Source organism: Octopus bimaculoides, chromosome 4 (assembly GCF_046866305.1).
Source record: "Octopus bimaculoides isolate indiv1 chromosome 4, ASM4686630v1, whole genome shotgun sequence".
Taxonomy (NCBI): domain Eukaryota; kingdom Metazoa; phylum Mollusca; class Cephalopoda; order Octopoda; family Octopodidae; genus Octopus; species Octopus bimaculoides.
This window is the reverse complement of record NC_142931.1, coordinates 143,234,601-143,258,531: the sequence shown is the minus strand read 5'-3', so window position 1 is coordinate 143,258,531 and position 23,931 is coordinate 143,234,601. Positions and strand designations below refer to the sequence as shown.

The following is a 23,931-nucleotide window of genomic DNA, read 5'->3' as shown; positions in this document are numbered from 1 at the left end:
GATGCGAAAGGTAGGTGAGAATGGCAAAACTGGTTTATGACTAAATGGGCCTACACTAAACCCATGAAGTAACCCTTACTTCTCTTTCCAAGTAAGGTATTTTTTCCATTCTATCGGTCATCACATCTGCTCAACTATAGAGTACTGGTCACTGAAGGTTAAATAACTGACCCTGTCTTTTACTCTGACAGTGCTAATGACTGCAAGGTGAGCTAAGAATTACAGCCACACACATACACGTGCATATGTGCATTCATGTGTGTGCGCGTGCATGACAAACTTCCCCTCAGTTCCTGCCAACTGATTTCATTCACAGGCATTATGATTCTTCTTCTTATTATTATTATTATTATTATCATCATCATTTTTTAAAGGTGGTGAGCGGACAGAATCGTTGGCATGCCAGGCAAATTGCTTATCGGTATTTTGTCTGTTGCTATGTTCTGAGCTTAAATTCCGCTGTGGTTGACTTTGCCTTCGATTTTTTTTCAGGCTCAATAAATTAAGTACCAGTGAAACACTGGGGTTGATGTATCTGACTTATGCCCTCCCCCAAAATGGCTGGTCTTGTGGCAAAATTTGAAACCGTTATTATTGAAGGCAGCAAGCTGGCAGAATCGGTAGCATGCCAGGTGAAATGCTTAGTGGAATTTCATCTGCCGCTACGTTGTGAGTTCAAATTCCACCGAGGTCAACTTTGCCTTTCATCCTTTTTGAGGATGATAAATTAAGTACCAGTTGTGTACTGGGGTCAATGTGATCGACTTGCTCCTTCCCCCGAAATTTCAGACCTTGTGCCTATAGTAGAAAGGACTATTATTATTATTATTATTATTATTATTATTATTACTATTATCATCATCATCATTTCTGCTATTGATAGTCTAAAGTTAAAAATTATTTTTCAAAATAAAGAGAAAAAGAACTTCATTAAATTTAGTGATTAATAAATAAACTAAAACCCTCAGATAAACTGTCATGTGCACAACAGATTGTGTCTACTCAGGCAGACACAGTCTACTTGGGCAAGCCACTGGATATCAACCCCGTCAGCCAATAAAGAATAAGAATACTAACACAAACGAAAACCTATCTCACTCTTAATTAGATAAAACTTCAAGTAGGAAACTAAAGAGAAATCACGTGATTGGATCCACTTGCCCCTCTCCAAGCACCTTTACCTCTTTCTTCCTAGTCACTCACTAAAATTATTGATAGGTTCTCCAAAACTTCATGTGAAATAGAGCAAGAGGAATCAATACTGGTGTCATAGATTGAACCCGTTTGTTCAAGAACATGGTTAAATGGCACTACCTAGGAACACTCATATAGCATTGATCTACAGTGGGTTGGCTGTAAAGGAAAAGAGACAAAGCTCTAATAGGTTTCTTTTTTTTTTTTTTTACATGGGCGATTGTATTAACATTATTGTTAAAAGGAGAATAAATGATAAGATAATAATGGCTGAAATAAAAACGGAAGAGGTTAAAAAAAAACAAACAAATCTATGTCAAGCAGTTTGTAAAGATTCTTCTATTTTTATCTCTGTGTATAAAGAGATAAAATTAGATTTAGAAAAGAAAGGGAAACAAGAAGAATTAGAAGTAATTTCCAATTCCTGGCCATCTTCATGATGTTTTAATTAGGAATTATCAATTATTATTATTATTAGTAGTATTATTATATCATCATTATCATTTAAATTCTGCTAAGGGCAACTTTGCCTTTCATCTCTTTGGGGTTGAGGTCAATAAGTTAGGTCCTGAGGTCAAATGAAATTGACTAGTCCACTCCCCCTAAACTTGCTGGCCTTGTGCAAAAATTTGAAAACATTATTATTATTATTATTATTATTATTATTATGCTGGCAAGTTGGCAGAATCATTAGCATGCCAGGCAAAATTTAGCAGTATTTCGCCCGTTGCTAAATTCTGAGATCAAATTCCACCAAGGTCAACTTTGCCTTTCATCCTTTCTGGGTCGATAAATTAAGCACCAGTGAAACAGTGGGGTCGATGTAATTGACTAGTCCCTTTCCACCAATTTTGAGACCTTGTGCCTCCAGTAGAAAGGATTATTATTATTATTATTATTATTATTATTATTATTATTAAGGCAGCAAGCTGAAAGAATTGCTAGCATGCCCAGAAGAATGCTTGACGGTATTTCTTCCATCTTCACATTCTGATACTGGCGCTGGTGCCACGTTAAGAGCACCCAGTACATTTTGTGGTGTGGTTAGCACTACGCTAAGCATTTCGCACGGCATGCAAACCATTCAGCCAGCTCACCGCCTAATAATAATAATAATAATAATGTTTTATTGGCAAAAACAAATACATAGTAGAAGTTGAGTGTTAAAAAATGAAGTATCACAAACATCATAAAAGATTGCCATGGACGAGGAAATGATAGGAAAAGAGAGAGTGGGTAGGGTTTCAAATCCTGCATTAATCAGTGTGGGGAAAAAAGGTGGAGAGCAACATACTTCAAGGTTGGAATTAGATCTAAAAAGCCAAGATTCTTCTACAGAGTTAGTAGATGAGAAATATACCTGAGGCAATTATCTACAGCATTCTTCTTCAGTCTTTCTTTATTGATTCTTGGAGAAGGAAAACAGGAGTAATTCAATTAAATTCTAGCCCATTTGGTTTTTTTTGGGGTTGGTTGGTTGGTCGGACGTTTGCTTCCTATATTGCACATAAACTATCCTTCTTACTCAAACCCACACACCCATGTATTCAGAGTTGGAGGATCACTCCATTACAACACTGACATTTCTCTTTTTTTTTTTTTTACACCCACAAACTAGAAACAACAAACTGAGCACTCCACTCTCTCTTCACATTTAACATGCACACACGCACATATGCACTCATGAACATTCTGCATTATTCAATTGAAAGTGTCAAGATACACCAGGCAAATGTGTATATATATATATATATAAAAAGGAGGAAGTCAGAATTCTGGATAATTCTTTATTACCGCTTTCATTCTTTTAACCGAACTCTTCAAGATAGAAATTAAATCAACAAAAGTGCTAATAAAGAATTATCCAAAATTCTGACTGCCACCTTTTTTTCAATATACAATATCTGTACACCACTTCAAACACTCCATATATATATATATATATATATATATATATATATATATATATATATATATATATATATATATATATATATATAAGGAAGGAGCACTCCATCGGTTACGACAACGAGGGTCCCAGTTGCCAGCTCATGAAATTAACGTGCAAGTGGCTGAGCACTCCACAGACACATGTACCCTTAACGTAGTTCTCAGGGAGATTCAGCATGACACAGAATGTGGCAAGGCTGGCCCCTTTGTAATTACTGGTACAACTCCTCTTTGCCAGCTGAGTGGACTGGAGCAACGTGAAATAAAGTGTCTTGCTCAAGGACACAACACGTCGCCGGGAACTGAACTCATGACCTTACGATCATGAGCCAAATATCCCAACCACTAAGCCATGTGCCTTCACACACACACACTTAAATTAAGGTGTGTTTTTGCAAGGAACTTCTTCGATGGAACTTTGATGAACCCCGTGGAGTGACAATACTGTAAAGAATAGGTGTATATGAACAAACATGCACACGTATATACATACATACATACATACACACACACACACACACACACACACACACACACACACATTGCTGCAAAGTGAAAAACTGATACAGAAAGATGTGACCTCAGGTGATGTTAAAAAAAAAAGATGTTGCCAGGGTTTCCAGAAAGGAAGAAATGAAGAAAAACAAAATCTGGAAAAACATGGAGGAGGAATTTATAAAAGTGAAGGTTGGTGAAATTTCTCTGGAGATACATGGAGGACAGATGGATGATGAGGAGGGAATCAAAGGGATTTCAGTGAAACAAGTGAGAAAGAGAGAAATGAAGAGGAAGTAGAATAGCAATGAGGAGTCCTATGAGAGAGAGAGAGAGACAGAGAGGTAGAGAAGATCAAGGGATCAGAGAAAGTGAAATATTTAAGTCAAAGGTTCTCAATCAGGTCTCATGTGGCCCTTTGGGATCCAAATAAGATTTTGTTGTTAAAGTTTTTATCTCCAATAAATTGATTATATACATTATTTACATTTGACGGATATTTGTGCTCATCTTTTTTGTTGTTAACACAACGTTTTGGCTGATATACCCTCCAGCCGTCATCAGGTGTCTTGGGGAAATTTCAAACCTGGGTTCTCATTCCTAAGGTATTTTTCGATGTTATTAAATATAGAACTGTAAATTGATTATATTTCTGAACTACACTTTTTTTTTTATTTATGCAACTCCTCATGATATTTCATAATGAAAATACAGCAGGATGTAGTTTAATATACTATGAATGGCTATGGAAGGTCCAGTAAAGGAAAATAGGAATGAAAGGAGCCCATAAGGGTAAAAACGTTGAGAGATATTGATTTAAAATATATAATAGAGAAACAATTCTTAACCCTTTCGATAACAACCTGGATGAAACCGGCTCTGGCTCTGTAGTACAAATGTCTTGTTTTCATAAGTTTTGAATTAATATCTTTCACCAAACCTTAGTCACAATTTAAGTTCCTAACACTAGCTGAATGATAACTAAGTTATTTTACTAAATTCTTTGTTATATTCAAAGTAATTGAAAGAAACACAGAGCATCTCAACAGAAATACGGTAACGAAAGGGTTAAGGGAACAACTGAGAAGAGAGAGAGAGATGAAAAATGAATAGAGTCCAGTAGAAAGATAGAGAGAGAAACACAGAGATGAGAATAAAAGTAGGGGAGAAAAAAAATCTTCACAAATAATTCTGAAGAACAAATAAAAGAGTTCATAAATGGGGGGGGGGGGGGTAGACACAAGAAGGAAAAAAGAAAAAAAAACAGTAATAAAGGCAAAGATTTGGGGCAATGGAGATGAAAGTTTTGTGAGAAGAAATTGGTGAAGGGGGAAAAAACCCAAAGAACATACTTATTGTCTACTTTGGTCTTCAGTGTCTCCTCCGTTTTGTCCTTTCTCACCGTTGCTTTCTCTTTCTCCTGTAGCGGCACTCGACTGACAGGTTCAACCCTTCTCAGCTCTTCAGATTTCTGCACTTCTGCCAACTGTTGTTGTTGTTGTTGTTGCACTGCATCTGGCAGCTGCTGGCTTTCAACTTTTCCTTCGTCCTGGTCCCCTTGCAGACGCTGTCGTATCATCTCCTGGTCTTGCTTCTCTTTGACAATCATGTTCAACCGCCGCATCTCCTCTCGCTGGCTGTCAATACTCTTTGGTTGCTTCAGCTCTCTCTCAGCCTCTTCTTGCTGCATCCGAAGGTGCACTGCATGCTTCTTCTGCCGCTCATAATTAGATTTCTGCCGCTGAAGTTCCTAAATAACGAGGAGAGAGAGAGAGAGAGAGAGAGAAAAAAAAATAAGAGAAGGATAAGATTCTAGAATATTCTGGATGATCAAACAACTGACCTGATTCAATATGGATTCTCAATTTTAAATTGGAGCAGATTAATTAAATTAACAAACAAGATCAAATGGTATACACATGGAAATGGTTCTCTGCACAAGTATCAAGGTGTGTACAGGTGTGTGTGTGTGTGTGTGTGTGTGTGTGTGTGTGTGTGTGTGTGTGTGTGTGTGTACAACTGTGTGTGTGTGCATATACAAGTGTAGGTACGTGTGTGTTCAAGTATGGATTTGTATGTTAAAGCGTGGCTGCGTATGTATGAGCATGTGTATATAAGTGTTTCTGTGCATAGACATATATGTGACCAGCAGTTTGTCAAGCAATTCTCATAATCTCTTGTATATATAAACACAAATGTACAAAACGATGTTACAACACACGTCCATATCTTTTTACACCATGAATTTATACATATATACACACACACATATACACATTTACACAGACATATATACATCTAAAAATATCAACATACACACACACATAATTGTATGCTCTCTCTCTCTCTCTCTCTCTCTACGCACACACACACACAGTGGTTCTTTCTGTTATTTTATTTGTTGTCTCTTCCAAACACATGCTTCACCCTATGCCACCCATCTTGAGCCACAGCACCACGACCACCCCTGCCCACAAAAGCATCCTCCCCACCCAACGTTTCAAATTTTCCAACCAGGTCTTTACTAACAATTTCATACACATCCTATCATTTCAACAAAATCTGTATTTTCGTTTACTTTGTAGATAACAAAACTTCCCAAGAACAGAAAATCAACAGAACCAATCTCAACACTTTTCTAAGTTCTGCTAGGTTTTAGTTTGAGCTTCCAGCTTTTTTTTTTTTTTCTTCTGGATGATAATGTTTGATTAAGGGTCTGGTTGTTTACTGGATGAGACCTATGCTGCTCTGAAAATCCATTCATTGCACACAAAATTGCAGCACTAGTTGCCCCACAAAACCATATTTGTGTCTAACATTTCACCAGTTTTAGCATTGGTCTTCTTTTATTTTAGCATTGAAAACTCCAATGATTTTGCAAGAGCTGTTTTGCAGAAACTGGTTTACTTTGGTTTGCAGGTCGTCAAAGAATTCATCTTTGTAACTTGAGTTTTGGGACATAGACATGGAAAATGTTTACTATAACATTCGCATTAAAATAAGCCCTCGTTAAGCACTTTAAACAATCAAAGGATATGATGCTTTTTTTTTTCCCGCAAATTCTTTCTCTTCTATCAAAACCATTCCTTGTCTTTCAATGTTACTTCATCTACATCATCATCATCATCATCATCATCGTTTAACGTCTGCTTTCCATGCTAGCATGGGTTGGACAATTTGACTGAGGACTGGTGAAACCGGATGGCAACATCAGGCTCCAATCTAAATTTGGCAGAGTTTCTACAGCTGGATGCCCTTCCTAACGCCAACCACTCAGAGAGTGTAGTAGGTGCTTTTACGTGTCACCCGCACGAAGGCCAGTCAGGCGATACTGGCAACGGCCACGCTCGAAATGGTACACGTGAATGGATAATGATACAGTTTTTCACTTCATTTGCGTCTGGTATACTTGTGTTCCAATATCACCAGAGACACTAAAAATTTTGAAATTCATCATTCCACTGAGAGTAATTCCAGCCAATATTCAATGTTACATGTTCTTACATTCCAAGTGGAGACAGGTCTTGTCAGAATATTCTAAGCAGCTTCTCTCTTGTGAGATATTGGAATTATAAGAGTCTTAGTTGGGTTGTGATACTATGAAGGACACAATACTAAAAGCATGATAGAATTATTCTTAGAATGACATAATAGGGTACGTATGAGAGGCTGGATCTGGCTAATTTGATCATAAAACAAGGTAGAATATCTGGGCCAGATATGGCCAGTTTAAATGCTAAAGGATTCACACAATCTAGCATAGATGATGATGACAATAGGTGAAACTCCTGAGAAAGGTATGATAATGCCAAGTGTACAGGGGTCATGGGTAGTCAGCTGACAGTTTGGTCTGGTGCAAGGGTGTGAGACAAGAGAGCCTGCTATCCCCTACACTTTGGCATGAAAGATATGAAAGACCAGAACAAAAGTCTAGCACCCCATAGCTATCAACACAATCTTCATATTCACAATTTTTGGCTAATTAAAAAATCTGCTATGAATGAACGAAGCACATAGAGTGTGACAGGAAAGTAAAGGGCAGCTCTTAAGTAGAATAAGCCACAGGATAAGGGTTTCTCAATAGTAGAAGAAAACTTAAATAAGAAGATCTGTAAAGATGGGTCTCATTCACATCAATACAATTTGGAAAACTAAAACGCAATTTCACTCACAAAAATATTGCTACGTTCTAAGCTATACTAGAAGATATTAGTGATATACAATGAGACCGATTCCTAAGCCTTGTGATTTCAAACCAAACTTCTTAAATACACACGCACACACACACAGCTATACCAGCCTCTATTCTTAACTCCTACATGCACCGATACCAGCCCCTATTCTTAACCCGTACACACATCAGCTCCTATTCTCAGCCCCTACACAAAACTGTCTATGCCAGCCCCTATTCTCAACCCCTACACACAACCATACCAGCCCCTAATCTTAACCCCTACACACAAGCATACCGGCCCCTACTCTTAACACCTACACAAAATTATACCTCCAACTACTATAATAATAATAATAACAATAATAATAATAATAATAATTAGTTATTTTGTTTACAGTTAGATTGCTTACAATTTTCTCAATCCCAGATATAAAAAAAAAAAATTGGTCTTGGAAATAAATAAATAACAAAACCGTAGATAAAGGGGTGGTGGTTGGCAGGGGTAACAATACCTAAAGTCAAACACAAAGTTGAAGGAACCAAACACTCGATCCCCTTCCTTCCTTCTAAGAAAAAAGTTTACTAATCTATAAAGAATTCTCTTAATCCTCTTAGCAAGAATTCCGATTCCAGAACTCCACATTAGCAAAAGAAAAACATGCTACGCCGAAGTCAACTTGCAACAGACACAGAAATTCTAAACAACCTAAACGCCTGATAAATTAATATCGTTATAAATCATTACCGTTGTTATTATTTTAATAATTTTACTTACTGTTTTTATTTTAAAACTTATTTATTGTCTTTATTATGAACAGGTAAACAGGTTCAAGGAATATGAGGGAAACTAGCATGAATCATATTATAAACTGGCAAAAGAACACGGAAAATAATACATGGATACACACAGGAATGTCTATTCCATGTTGCATCCTAAAAGGATTATAATTAGGAGATGAAGGTAATTAACACTGAAATGGGTTCACATTCTTCATTGTGGATGTATGTACGTGCAGGGATCCGATACAATTTCTCTTTCAGATTGAGTTTTTAGCATTTGCTTCAAGCATTCACCTGTTTGTGGTAAGTCTGTAGAGGAAAGGGAGGTGGGCGATGGGGGGGGGGTTATACCTTAATGCATAGTGTGTGTGTATGTGTGTGTGTCTTTTATGGCCTCTACATACAGCTAGTTCAGCTTAGATTCAGTAGTAATTTCTTGCATTTTGCACAATTCCATATATATTCCGAGGTGGATTAGTCTGTTGAGACATAAGTGGATCAGCAGGGGATAACGGGCTGCTTCTGGTAGTAAGATACAAAATGTCCCCTTTATCAAGATTCTGCCGACCTGGTTAGCTGGGAGAGCAGCAAAACCCCACTCATCTATTTGGACCCATTTTGTCAGAGTGTAAGTATTAATTTTATGTTATTTATTTATTCACTTATTCAACAGTTAGTCTGGGTAGCAGCAGGAGGGACACACCACCCAGTTTAATACTATTACTTGGCCCTTGAGTACATTATTGAGGTTCACTCTGTCACAATAGGCACATGGCTCAGTGGTTAGGGTGTTGGACTTGTGATTGTAAGATTGTAGTTTCAATTCCTGAACCAGGCAATGTGTTGTGTTCTCAAGCAAACCACTCCATTTCACATTGCTCCAGTCCATCCACTCAGCTGATGAAAAGGAGTAACCTGTGACAGACTGGTGTCCCATCCAGGGAGGAATATAAATGTGAGATAAACCAGAAAACTACCCCTATGCACCTTAATGTGGACTAACCGACTAAGCCTGTTACAAACATTTAGGCCACACATACCACCCCACACACTGGATTCCTTTGTTGGAGACCCTCGCTTGAAGTTTACTCAGGTCCTACAGGGTGATGGGAGATTGCCCCTTCTTCCCAGATAAACTTATAAAAACAATTAAATAAAACTAAATTAATGAGTGGCTGTGTGGTAAGTAGCTTGCTTACCAACCACATGGTTCCGGATTCAGTCCAACTGCGTGGCACCTTGGGCAAGTGTCTTCTACTATAGCCTCGGGCTGACCAAAGCCTTGTGAGTAGATTTTGTAGACGGAAACTGAAAGAAGCCTGTCATATATGTGTGTGTGTGTGTGTGTGTGTGTGTGTGTGTGTGTGTCTGTGTTTCTCCCTCCAACATCGCTTGACAACTGATGCTGGTGTGTTTACGTCCCCGTCACTTAACAGTTCGGCAAAAGGGATCAATAGAATAAGTACTAGGCTTACAAAGAATAAGTCCTGGGGTCAATTTTTATCAGCCTCATTAGCATTTCTAACCATATTTAGTAAATTCCAGTCGTAGATGTTCCACCGATTTTTTATCCATTTTCCTTCCACCAGAATCACATATCTTAGACACATCTGGTTGATGTCTGGATTCATTCGTGAAAATTAGTTAAGGATGCAAAGTCTGCTAATTAAATTAACCCAGTGAAGCAAGAGTGTAATGATGTGAAAGATGTCTGTAACGAGTAGAAGGCAACTTCGTTAGATTCTAACGAAGATGGCTGCTTCCAAATTACATCAGGAAAGGAGAATTCCTGTTTTAAAAAAAACTGTCCTTGTTATTAAAGAAGGAATCCCAGAGAGACTAATTAATAACTGTGCAGGTATGTTTATATAACACACCTATAGAAGTACAAGATGTACTTTTAACCATTTAATAAGATGTCTACACCTTTGTTTCAAAATAAAAGAGGAAACAGTAATGTTTATCTTTCTTCCATTTTTTAATGATAACATTATTTATTTTAACACTTCATTAATAATTAGCAAACAAATTGTGGCTAACGAAAAAGAAAAACTAGAAAGTATTTACACTGACTTCTTTGCAGTGAGTACAAGACCAGTTTCGAGGGAAGAGTAGTGAGTTTCTCACCCACACACACATTACCCAGCTTTAATACCATACTCTAGTTCTTGGATAATTTTAGCAGAGTTCAATCTGTACTGAACATTCAGATCTGGCCCTTAGTTCCTTCTTTGCCTTTATTTTCCAGCAGGTGTTCAAAGTGGACAAAGGTTCCATATATGTCACCTGAATGAAAGGGCCTACTGTTTTTGCTTCTTAATGTCACGGAGAATGTAAAGAAGAGGGTCAGACAAATTGCACTGGGAAAAACTGGACCCAGCCAGATTTGAATCCAGAGAGATAAAACGAAACTGTAAAACATTAAAGGTCAACCTTCTACTATTTCCGCCACCTGGGAATTATTTTTAACATGAATTGGGGGATGGTTGCTGCAAACTTCATTTAAATTTAGAGAGAGGGGGTGTGTGGGTGTGGGGGGGGAGTGAGAAAACGCGTGTGCGTGTGACAATATTGACCAGAATATCAGATGTTATACATCACTGGTTACAATGTGCTTCACATGGTTTTAGCTTTCGAATGATGCCACTCTGCTGGCTAGGTGTGAGCAGGGACAACTTTGTCCCCTGATCAGAAGGCTATTCCGTTGCAGAAGTGACCCATTTACAGCTGAGTGGGCTGGAGAAGTGTGAAATGAAGTGTCTTGCTCAAGAACGCAATGCTCAGCTAGCACTGACATGGCTGTGTGGTTAAACAGCTCGCTCCCCAACCATGTGGTGTTGGGTTCAGTGCCACTGTGCAGCACCTTAGGCAAGTTCTTCTACTATAGCAACAGTTCGAGTAAAGCCTTGTGAATGGATTCGGCAGACGCATAAACAAGGTTGCTTATTTCAAGTCTTCTGTAAAAATAAAACATGTCTGGCCATGGGGAAATATTACTTTGCTTGGAAACAGGTGAGGGTTGGTGACAGGAAGGGCATCTGGTCATAGAAAATCTACCTCAATAAATTCTATCTGACCCACAGAAATATAGAAGAGTGGACACTAAATGATAATCAAATGATGATGATGATGGTGGTGAAGATATACGACTTATTTTTTCGCACATTTGAATTAGTTCAAGATAAAAACCATGTATTCTAAAATTCTTCATGCCATGAGATGCTAAAACAATGCAGACTTTGGTACCTACACTAAGGTGGGACAGAAGTGGGGAAGAGACGTAAAGCTCAATACGAGTTCATAAAAATTCCATTTCACTTCTCATTTTATAGAAATACAGATGGTTTATGAGTTTAGAGGCCGTTCTTCTTTCAGTTGCCTTCTTCAGACATTAATCTGTGTGTGTGTGTGTGCACATGTATGCATGCATGCACACCTGCATGCATGTATTCCTGCAAAGTGGTTAGCATTAGGAAGGGCATCCAACCATAGAGATCATGCCGAAACACATGACTGGAGGAGCCTGGCGCAGCCTTCCAGCTTGGCAGCCCTGGTCAGACCATCCAACCCATGCCAGCATGGACAATGGACGTTAAATGATGCTGATGATGATGATGATGATGATGATAATAATAATGATGATGATGATGAGTTACATTGTGGTGATGAGGATGCTTTATGTCAAACACTGAAGACCACATGTTCATTCTCTCGGTTGTTGAGATGGTACCAGATTACAGAGCTTACTACGCAGTAAACTATTACACATACAAACACTCATAGACACACACACACACACACACCTATACAATGGCATTTCTGAAAAATAAATAACATGGCAGTTTTAGTAAATAGACTTTTGAATGGAATACAAATGCTCGTTAACAATTCAATATTAACAGAAATTTAGGAGTTAAGTTGTACAGCTGAGCAGACACACCTCCATAAGCAAAGATATTCTATTCTTGATAAATCGTATTTCAATAGGATATAACCCAGTTTAATAATTAAATACACATAAAACCCAGTTTCATAATGAAACATATACACTCATAATTAATATACACAAACTCAGGTTCAATAACGAAGTATACAAACTCAGTGTGATTAATAAAATATAAAATATTTCTCTGAAATTTAACTTTAAGAATTAGAAAATAAAATGATAGAAGCAGTATTAATACCAAAAGGTAAATATTTATTCCCATTTAAAAGTGGATGTTGTGTTAGAACACACAATTCTGCAATATTTACCAAGAGAGAACCTCTATGGTTTGTGGTATTTATAAGCACTCTGATTTGTAACACTAATCCCCACTGCCAAGACTACTAGATCATGTGATTTTGGCCTTCTTTGGGCTTGTCAATGATGGATAACTGACTGCTGAAAATAGCAGTAACAGTCCCACTAGCGATATACACAGAATCACAGAACCCATTAGCCAAGAGTGCTTTCACGCACCACAAGTTCATATGAGAGATTCCCTTATGGCAAATATCACAACAGCATTGCGTGTTCCAACACAACATCCACTTTTAATTGGTGATGAATTTTACCTTTAAGAATTATAATTTAATTCAGTTTCCTAAAGTTCAAAACAAGAAAATTGACCCTGATAATAGAATTTTACAATTTGTATTAAATCTCAAGAAAATAAACAAGGGAGAAAAAGTCGATAGATACAAGGAGGAGAAAAAAATATAGAAGAAAACAACACGACACTGATGTTAATGATGATTCCATTTACTGGTAAATACGGCAATAATATGAGATTTCCCAGTTCCTGTAAATCAGAGATTGAATATGAGATTTCAACAGCAGAGAAGAGACGATACAAATACAGAGCAGAAGCAAATAGTTACTAATGGACTAACGACTATAATAAAAGCTACCGATAGCTCCACAAACCACAATACTGGCCACAGACGCCAACAAAAGCAACAGCAAAAACAACTGTACAGACAAAAGGAAACAACAAAAGAAACAAGAAAAGTAATAATAATAACAATAATAATAATAATAATAATAATAATGATAATAATAATAATAATAATCAACTACAACTACAGGAGAATGTTCACAAATATCGGAATAAAGTACAACAGATAACAGAGAAAATCTGGAAAGGAGAAAAAATAGACAGAGAACAATTCTTACAGAAAAGACATGGAGATTTTTCCAAAACTGACCTGTTTTCTGTATAGACATTCACATAGAAATAATGTAGAAAATAAATGTAAGTACATACTGTGTATATCTGCCTATGTATAGCTTTATATATATATATATATATATATATATATATATATATATATATATATATATACATATACACACACAAACATACATGTGTGTCTTTTACCAATGCATATTGGCAAAATATATAAACAGTGGCTAAAAAGTCCAAAGAAAAAAAAAAAAAACTGGTGCTTTACAAATATGAACTCCCTTGGGATATTTGTTCTGCAGTGTGTTACAGACATTTCTATGTCTCTCTTTACTATCAGTAAACCAAGTGGTAAGCTGGAAAACATAAATAAGTAAACATGCCACCCAATCCAGTATCTGAAGTGTGAAATTGCAATTTGAAGGTTGCTCCCTTGATATAGTGAAATATGAAGTGTCTTCATTTAGATCCTCTTCAACATCAGAAATATGTATGTATGTATGTACATACGTATGTATGTATGTACATACGTATGTATGTATGTACATACGTATGTGTGTATGTATGTATGTATGTATGCATGCATGCATGTGTGTATATATGTGAGTATACACATACACACACAATCATCATCATTTAATATCCATTTTCCATGCTGGCATGGGTTGGATGGTTTGACAGGAGCTGGCACCAAGCTCCACAGTCTGTTTTGGCATAGTCTTTACAGCTAAATGCCTTTCTGATGTCAGTCACTTTACAGAGTGGATTCAGTGTTTCTTTGTGGCACCAGCACTGGCAAGGTCCGTTTTGGCATGGTTTTCACCCAACAAATTGCCATATTTTTGTCATTAAAGGGAACCTAAACCAAAGCGCTTCATATTTCACCGTATTGAGGATGCAACCTTCAAATATATCTACACATAATCACAATAAGGGGCAATGTCAAGTCAGCCTCCATTAAAATATCACAAATACACACACACACACCTCATTTGTTAACGTATTATTTCTTACTGACAATAAATCCCCACTAAAAATAATTAATAGGTACATAAAAGTCACTCAGTAAGGTAATAAATAAAAACTTGAAATCCTTGCAAAAAGCAACATTTAACAAATAAGGGATAAGAAATTATTGAGTTTAGTTATCATGAAGCTAGTGTTAGGAACAAATCGTGACTAATGTTTAGTGGAAGGTTTTAATTTCCCCCAGAAATGAACAACAATGCTTGTATGATGTGATCCCCATTTACAGGCAACACATGGTGTGAAGACAAGGGTACACCCCCAACACACACGCAATATATATATATATATATATATATATATATATATATATATATATATATATATATATAGGGTAAAAAATTAAAAAACTTCGGTCATGAATGATCATGGAATTATGTCCAAAAAGTTACCCTATGAGGGACACAAGTCCAAGCTGAGTTGTTTATGAAAGACCAGCAGTTGTCCATGCATACCAGCCTCCCCTTCTCCACACAACTGATTTTATCCAAGGGAAACGTAAGGGCTGATGCAGCTTGGCACCAGTGATGTTACAACTCATTTCTACAGTCAAGTAAACTGGAGCAATGTGAAATAAAGTGTCTTGCTCAAGAACACAACACACAGCCCAGTCCAGGAATCAAGCTCACAAGACTCACAATTGTAAGCACAACTAAGCCATGAGCTTTCATTGCATGTGTGCGTGTGCAGATGCACATGCACAATAAGTTTCTTTCAGTTCCAACTACCAAATCCATTCGCAAGACCAATCAGTCTTAAACTGAGCAGTGGGGCTGACCCCCAAACCACCCCCGCACTTACACTACGCCCATGCCTAGACATATCTAGAAATAAACAGTTGATGATGATTACTAGAGACCCAAATGGCTGCTATGGAGTGAAGATGTAAATACTTTTAATTTGTGTTGTAAAGAGCAGGTTGATAGCTGTTGTGTCAGTTTAGTTTGAAATACCGTCTCCATGTCATCCACCAAGGACAAATGTGACAACAGTTCTAAATTCTACCAGGCACGGAAGCAGCTAAGTGAGATGTATTACTGCTAGAAAATGGCAAAGTGGTGAAACATGCTCAATGTTGGTGCAAGAACAATGCCAGTGCAGGAATTAACCAAAACAATACATTTTAAATGAAGCTAAACGTGACATTTTGTAACAATAGCATGTTACTGATGGGTTGTGAGGTTGCCATTTCTTGACAACAGGAATGGTAATGTGGTGATGCAGAGGGGGTGAGGTGATGGTGGAGCAGGGTTGGTTGGAGGAGGTGTGGGGGAGGCTAAGAAAGTGACTGGGTGTGGATGGAGGGAGATTGGCTAAGAGGATGCAAGATTAGAAAGGTAAACCAGTTAACATTTACTAGATGCTACAGAGGTGCATTTATTTAATTGCAACTGGCAACAAAGTGTGCAGTGGCTGTAATGAATGAGGAAGGAGAGAGAGGCGGGTAAGTGGAGGAGAGGGAGGAAACAAAGAGGGATGGAAAGGGAGGTGGAGAGCTGAGGGGGAACCATGAGAGAAGGGATTTTAGAGAATCAGAGAGAGGTTAATAAAAGAAACAAGATACCTGAACAATTAGAATCCTAACAGTATTACTTTACCTGAAGGTACCCCGCTTTTTTTTTAACATTTTTGTCTAGAACCTTCTATTATTTGAAATTGGAAGGAAACTTTGCGGTTATCACCATCACACCCTACCTATCTCAACTACCCTCACCTACCCCCCCCCCCCATTAAAAATATGAACCAGTCCTTCTTGGCAGATATCCATCCCTCTGGGACTCTGTCATCCCATTTGTCTTTTCATTTAATAATAAACCAAATTAAATTCAAAGCACACAACAACCCTACTGCAGATGGGGTCTTGATAAGGGGTCCCTGAGCAAAGTGTATCCTCTTAGACTGTTGCTGCAGTGCCATTTACGATAATCAAGGGTGCGATGTGGTTTCTGGAACTGGCTGTGCTCAGGGTTCATAACAAAGGTGAACATCAGCACTGATTTGCAAAACAAACACCATTAAATAACAGCTTGTTATGGGAGTGGCTGTGTGGTAAGTAGCTTGCTTACCAACCACATGATTTCGGGTTCAGTCCCACTGCATGGCACCTTGGCCAAGTGTCTTCTGCTAAAACCTGGGGCCGACCAAAGCCTTGTGAGTGGATCTGGTAGATGGAAACTGAAAGAAGCCCATCGTATATGTGTGTGTGTGTGTGTGTGTGTGTATATATAAGTTTGTGTGTCTGTGTTTGTCCCCACCACCATTGCTTGCCAACCAATGTTGGTGTGTCTACGTCCCCATAACATAGCAGTTCGGCAAAAGCGACTGATGGAATAAGTACTAGGCTTACAAAGAATAAATCCTGGGTGATCGATTTTTTTCGACTAAAGGCAGTGCTCCAGCATGGCCACAGTCAAATGACTGAAATAACTAAAAGAACAAAAGAATACTGGGGGAAGGAGTGTATGCACACATGTGCACATGTGTGTCCATGTGCACACACATGTGAGTGTGTGTGTGCATGTTCGAAATAAAGTCATGAAAAGCAAAAAGAAAACCCTGCCTGTTCGTTGGGGTAAAAGTTAATTCCAATAAAACGTGCAGTTTGTTTACAGAAGAACTTTGTAAAGATAGAATCAACAGAATTCTGAGGAGATAAAGCAGCAGCAGAGATATCCATCTATTGTATTATTTGTCTTGGAGGGAATCGGATAATCAGATATTTCAACAGAGTTCAGTATAAAATGGCATGAATACTTCCATGGCAAACTGCCACCACCAACAACACTACAATGATGAAATTTTCCTCTATGTGGCCAGTGAACCTGCTAGAAATAGCAGCCACATCTGGTAAATTACAGTCTACTGTTTTATCCCAGTAGGTAATGTAGGCCAAAATAGTTATGACTGGAACACCTTTCGTCCTACATCGACCAGATTGGTTAAAAAACAATAACCAGTGGTCAGTATAATAACAAAAGGAAGTGAGTAGTTATATAATGAACTGAGGTAATTAAGTTAGCTGTAATTAAATGTAAACATAGATAAGCAACAGTGCCTTGTGGGTAATTGTAAACAGCTGGCAAGCTTGGGGACTGAATTTCAGGTCCACTTCCCAGGAAAACTATTTCATACAGGATTCAGACCACTGGATTTCCATCCAATTGTCGACAATCACAGTGATTCCAGCCAATTATGAAGGTGGATACAACCGATAGATCAAGGTGACCCCAGGGCTTGAGAGGTGTTTTGTTTTATGAAACCCAGAATGAAGTTGACTGCAGCATGCTTTGAACTCTGATAAAATAAAATCTGCCAATTCAACCCCAGAATGACAACAACATAACTAAAAATAATAATAATAATAATAATAATAATAATTATTATTATTATGGTTCCTCATAGATACAATGCTATAAATTTGAAAGGCTGCCAGCAGTGGGTTGCATTGACCATGGTATGTGACTGGTATTTTATGGATTGGTTGACTGAAATGTTAATATTGCCGATAGAATGGTCTGGTGTAGTTGTGTTCAGTGATGATGACTTAATAATAGACAACAATAATGGTCTTTAAAATGGTAACACTAGTCTCTACAGCATTATATCAAAATATAACCATCCTCTTGGCAACGATTACAGTTTGCATGAAATCAATATCAATAAATCAGTCATCCCATCACTATACACACACACACACACAACAAAGATTGGACAGACAGACTGACATAGATATCATTGCTATTATGCCAAAGTGTCATAAGTACAAAATGATGTTTTTTTTAGAAAACGAAAAAACAGTTCCACCATTCTATAGTAAAACCGTTGTACTACACTTTGACAATTTTTGATATCTTGGCATCTGAAGCAGCTGGAGATACGAAAGTTTGACCAAAAGAACTGGCTATTACAAACAAAAATAAATATTGAAATAAAATGCATTTCTTAAACTTTTTATATTCCCACCTAAAACAACATTTTGCTCTTCCTCGTCTTATCTTACAACACAATCAACCTTTCTTCTATGATAATTATCAGCACCATCACAGTCTGTCGTTAGGAAGACAGGGATTAGTCTTTTACCTGACAGTGGTGATGACATCAAAGAAGACAGCCCATTCATCACACCTTAAAGGGCTGCTGAATTGTTGTTGTTGGTGGTGGGGGTCATTTCTGCACCCATCAATCAATTAACACAATCAATGCAATATGTGGGTAGTCTCTTAATTGTAGTGCTGAGATTGGGCAACCCTTCACCCCATTACTCTCTCTCTCTCTCTCTCTCTCACACACGCACACACATATATACACAAACATTTTACATACAAATAAGTATGCATACATGTCTATGTATATATAGTCAGAATGTGGTTCCCATGCCGGTGGCACATAATAAGCTCCATCTGAGCATGGTTAATGCCAGGTCAGCCTGAGTGGCTCCCATGCCAGTGGCACGTAAAAATCATCATCTAAAGTGGTCAATGCCAGGCCTACCTGACTAGCTCCCATGCCAGTCACACATAAAAGCTCCATCTGAATGTGGTCAATGCCAGGTCCGCCTGACTGGCTCCTGTGCCAGTAGCAAGTAAAAAGCATCATCCAAACAAGATTGATTATTATTTTATTCTGGTGGACCCCATAGTCATTCGATATTTAAAAACTGGTTTTATAGAAACTTCTTTCAAAATTCCTATTTTGTTTTTCACACATTAATTTGTGTAAGTCGATCTATGGAAAAGAAACCTATTTCTTGCAATATAAATACCAAGCCATACATCTAAAGCAAAATTTTTTTCAGGGGCCCTTGAAATACTATTTATTATTTTGCTGTATGGACCCCAAAAATCTTATATGGACTCCAGTTGAGAACCACTGGTTGAGATGGTGGTTGGGGATTCTGGTCACCTTCATTTTAAGGGGTACGTTTACACAATATTTTCTACATTGCTGTTTACGATTCTAGGACATTTACCCACCATGGACAATAACCCACCCACCCCCTACTGAGGACAACAGATGATAATTTAAAGCTTCTTAATATATAAGAGAGGGGGGTAATTAACCAAGGGGGGATAATTACCGTAGGGGGTAGTTGTCGTCGGGGGGGAATTGTCCTGATACAACTGTTTACAGCATTACCAACTTCTAAGTTTACACATGCACACTTGAAAGCTACTACACCAGAAAGACTGATATACTTCCATTTATTGGTTTCAATGCTGCTGCTACTACTACTACTACTACTACTACTACTACTACTACTATTGATAGAGTGCTTTAATGTTAGAGGGGGGAAAAGTGTTCAACTTTCTGATGTCAAGGACAAAAATTGTAAAAACAACAATTCCTATTCAACTATATGCTATATATATATATATATATATATCTGCATATCTTTTACATATGTTTAATTTATATACATATATGTATATTTATGTGAAATCCCTGTGAAAATTGTACCCCACCCAAACTAAAATAAGATGAATGTGGAAAGTTGTGGGGAGGCAGGGATAATTCCTTCATGGCACAGATTGATAAACCAGACAAAGTAAATATTTATTTCTAACTTTCAAAGTTTCATTTGATGCAAGGATCAGCTGTGGGGTTGGTTATGTGAACCCAAGCGATCCATGGGTCAGGTAATTCATACTTCAACAATTCAAGTATTTCACCTCTGCATCTCCCGAGCAACTGGTACTATGTCAGCAAATGTACCATCGATAAATAAAAATCTCGAGTTGTGGGTTTTGTTCTTTTTCATTTTCTTCATTTTTCAAGCACGATTTATCTTGACGGTGCTATGTAGGGCAAACTACATTTTTTCCAGGTCAAACTTCGAAAACAAATCTGAACTCAATTACAACTTCAAAGTACTGATGTACTCAACTGATGAGTAGCTGGTGCCACCTATTTAAATGAGGAGCACCTTTTTACAGCGAGGCGTGTTGTTGCTCAGGTCTCAAGAGTTAAATTGTCTCAGTCACAGGAACAACATAATACTATGACACAAACATCCTACACTCCCAAAACACATCCATTCCAGCACTGGCAGTTCTGATAATAAACTTCTCTGCATTTGTTTTTTTTCTTTTCAATCAACTCCAAAAAGATCAAAGAAAAAGTTGACCTACATCATATATAGTCTATAACATCTAGGTTAGCTAACATAGGACAAGAAGATAATTTGAGGACTAGAGAATATTATAAGATAATAATATATACGATGAATTAAAACAGAGTATGAAAATGATAATACATAGGACTAAACTATGACAACAACGATGGCAAAATTTCACTTTTTATATCAGTCTTTCCCATCAAATATGTTCTGGAAAGAAAGGAAATATTTTTTTTATTCCTTTTTTTTTTTTAATCACACAAAACTTTTCCTTTGCATGAAAACAGTGTTTGTCATACAAACACACATACATTCATTCATACATACATACATACATACATACATACATACATACACACACACATATACATACATATATATATATAAATAATAATAAAATATAATAACAAAAGAATGAGACCTCATTATTAGAGAAATAGAGAATTATTTATATATTTTATCATTTAGAATGAGTATTAAAAGGTTGTCATTATAGTACTCGGAGATTCAAATGTCGGAGCAAAGAGCTACGATACATTCTCGTCGGCTATCACTGTATTGTAGCTCTTCGCTCCGACATTTCAAACTCCGAGTACTATAATGACAACGTTTTAATGTTTGTTCTAAATTATAACATATATATATATATATATATAAAACACCATTTGAGCATGGCTGTTGCCAGTACCGCTGGACTGGCCCTCGTGCCGGTGGCACGTAAAAAGCACCCACTACACTCTTGGAGTGGTTGGCATTAGGAAGGGCATCCAGCTGTAGAAACTCTGCCAGATCAGATTGGAGCCTGGTGCAGCCATCCAGTTCGCCAGTCCTCAGTCAAATGCTAGCATGGAAAGCAGACGTTAAATGATGATGATATATATATATATATATGTATAATCCTCTGTTTATCTAATATCGAGGTCCCATTCTTTTGATGTTACTTTTTATTATTATTATTATCTTTATATATATATATATATATATATACACAGGTATATGTGTTTGTATGTATGTAAACATACATGCATACGTTGCTAAAGTTCCATGCCATTATCTCACTGTTCTCATGTGAAGATTGCAGTGACATGAAACTAGAATCACAAGATTAAACATACAGCCTCAATAAACCATATACACCGTAACATATATAGAACGCTTATCGATTTGATACAATTCAACACCTGAACGTACACAATCCGTTTTTATGTATCTCACAACCAAGGCTTCAGTTCCTGCAACAAATCCTACTTCTATGGAAATGTCCAACAGGTCACTGAAATTAAAAACACAGGAAAAGAAACGGAAAAGACAAGAGAAACTAAAAGCTGAACACAAGGAAAATAATAAATAAATAAAACACAATGAAAGAAGGAAGAGAGAGACAAGTGCTGACTGGAATGAGTGACTGACTGTTCGGCTGCAAGTGTTGTTAAACAACCAAAGATAGGTGACACCTCTGAAAGCTGCTGCTGTACAATAACACTGAACACACACATAGATATATAGATATGATATGAAATAAAGATTTCTATAACCTCTGTAACAATGGCCAGGAAAGAAACAGAAATAGATGCGGGGATAAGAATTAATTCTGATTTAGATACTTTAAATTAAAAAAAAAAAAAGGAAAAATATAAAAAAACCCATGAAGGTTATTTGGAGATTATTTTTGGTAGATTTATTTTTTTGTGAGCCTTTAATTATGCTTATTTAAAATATGTTCGTTTTCCACTATCCTTTTGTCGTGTGATGAAGAAAAAATAAGCAAACCAGATTTTTCTCCTGTTCAGAAATGTTACCGTCCAACAAACAAATGTTTAAATTTCAGAAAAGATGACAAAATATTTTACTTGAAATTTGAATATACAAAGCTACACTCTGTAATATGTCCAAAGAATAAAGAAAAAAAAAAAAAAGAAATTGGCAGGAATTTCTAAAACCTGCTTGAAGGTTTGCAAACTCAAAAGAATTAAATTTTGGGCTTTTTTTTTTCTAAAGATGGATGTCATTTTTTTTTCTTTTCTTTTCTACTTTCTGGGAGCTCAAAACACCCTCAACTCTTGATATTTCTTAAGAAAGAAAAAAAAAAAAAAAAAAAAACATATCCCTCTTTGTTGTGAGGGGGGTAAAAGAAAAAAAACCATATTACAAGGTTTGAAATTGCTTCCTCACCTGCCTCTCTTCAGATGTTTAAATGTACAGGGTGAAACCCCTTATAGAGAGTAGGGAAATAAGGGACGGGCTAGAGGGGGGAACTGGGGACAAAGACGAGATAGGAAAGATCATCTACACACACACATATACACAATAAATAACATATATATACATATACATACACATATGCATGATGGAGCAGAAGGGATGTGAGATGAGCAGCTATCATTATTACATCATAAACCCAACCAACAGAACCTTAAACAGGGAGGAGGAGGCGGGGGTTCCAATGAAGGAAGGGTGGGGGATGTCAAAGGCTAAAGAGATTGAAAATATTAAGAAGAGGAGGGGGTGTAGGACTACAGGCTGGATTAGAATGGTTAGGAAAAAGGCACTCTTGAGAAACAGGTATGAGATGCATACATCAATACATACATACAAAGAGAGAGAGAGAGAGAGAGAGAGAGAGAGAGAGAGAGAGAGCGAAAGAGAGAGAAAGAGTCATACATGTACACAGAGAGGCACGCATGTACATGACATGCATGGGTGTGTGTGTGTGTGTGTGTGTGTGTGTGTGTGTAGGATGATTCAGAAGTTCGGTTAGCATTTCAATACCATATATCATTTAAATGGTAAAGGGTTTATTTATTTATATATATATCACTCACCTCACACACACACACACACACACACACGCAATACTGAGTGGGGTTTGTAGATAAAAACAACTGGAAGCTAAGACAATCGACCGAGAAAATGCATGTAGTGTATGTCTTGGAGAGACTAGGAAGGTGAGAAAGCAAGGACGGAGGGAAGGAAGGAAGGAAGGTAGGTAGGTAGGAAGGTAGGTAGGTAGGTAGAGAAGGAATGAAAAG

The 23,931-nt window shown here is 37.3% G+C and overlaps 1 protein-coding gene across 50 annotated transcripts in view; it reads right to left on the bottom strand.

The window, feature by feature from the left end:
* The window catches only part of LOC106872026 (DISP complex protein LRCH3), a 249,406-nt gene that overhangs the window by 65,498 nt on the left and 159,977 nt on the right, over positions 1 to 23,931 (bottom strand). For 25 of the 50 annotated variants that reach the window (XM_052967554.2, XM_052967550.2, XM_052967558.2 and 22 more), the window contains 2 exons: positions 4,992 to 5,389; positions 2,555 to 2,602 (listed from right to left, as the gene is read on the bottom strand). In XM_052967554.2, the coding sequence (XP_052823514.1) occupies positions 2,555 to 2,602; positions 4,992 to 5,389 (446 nt within the window). The remainder of the gene's footprint in view (positions 1 to 2,554; positions 2,603 to 4,991; positions 5,390 to 23,931) is intronic. The other 25 variants (XM_052967552.2, XM_089351616.1, XM_089351621.1 and 22 more) reach the window with 1 other exon arrangement.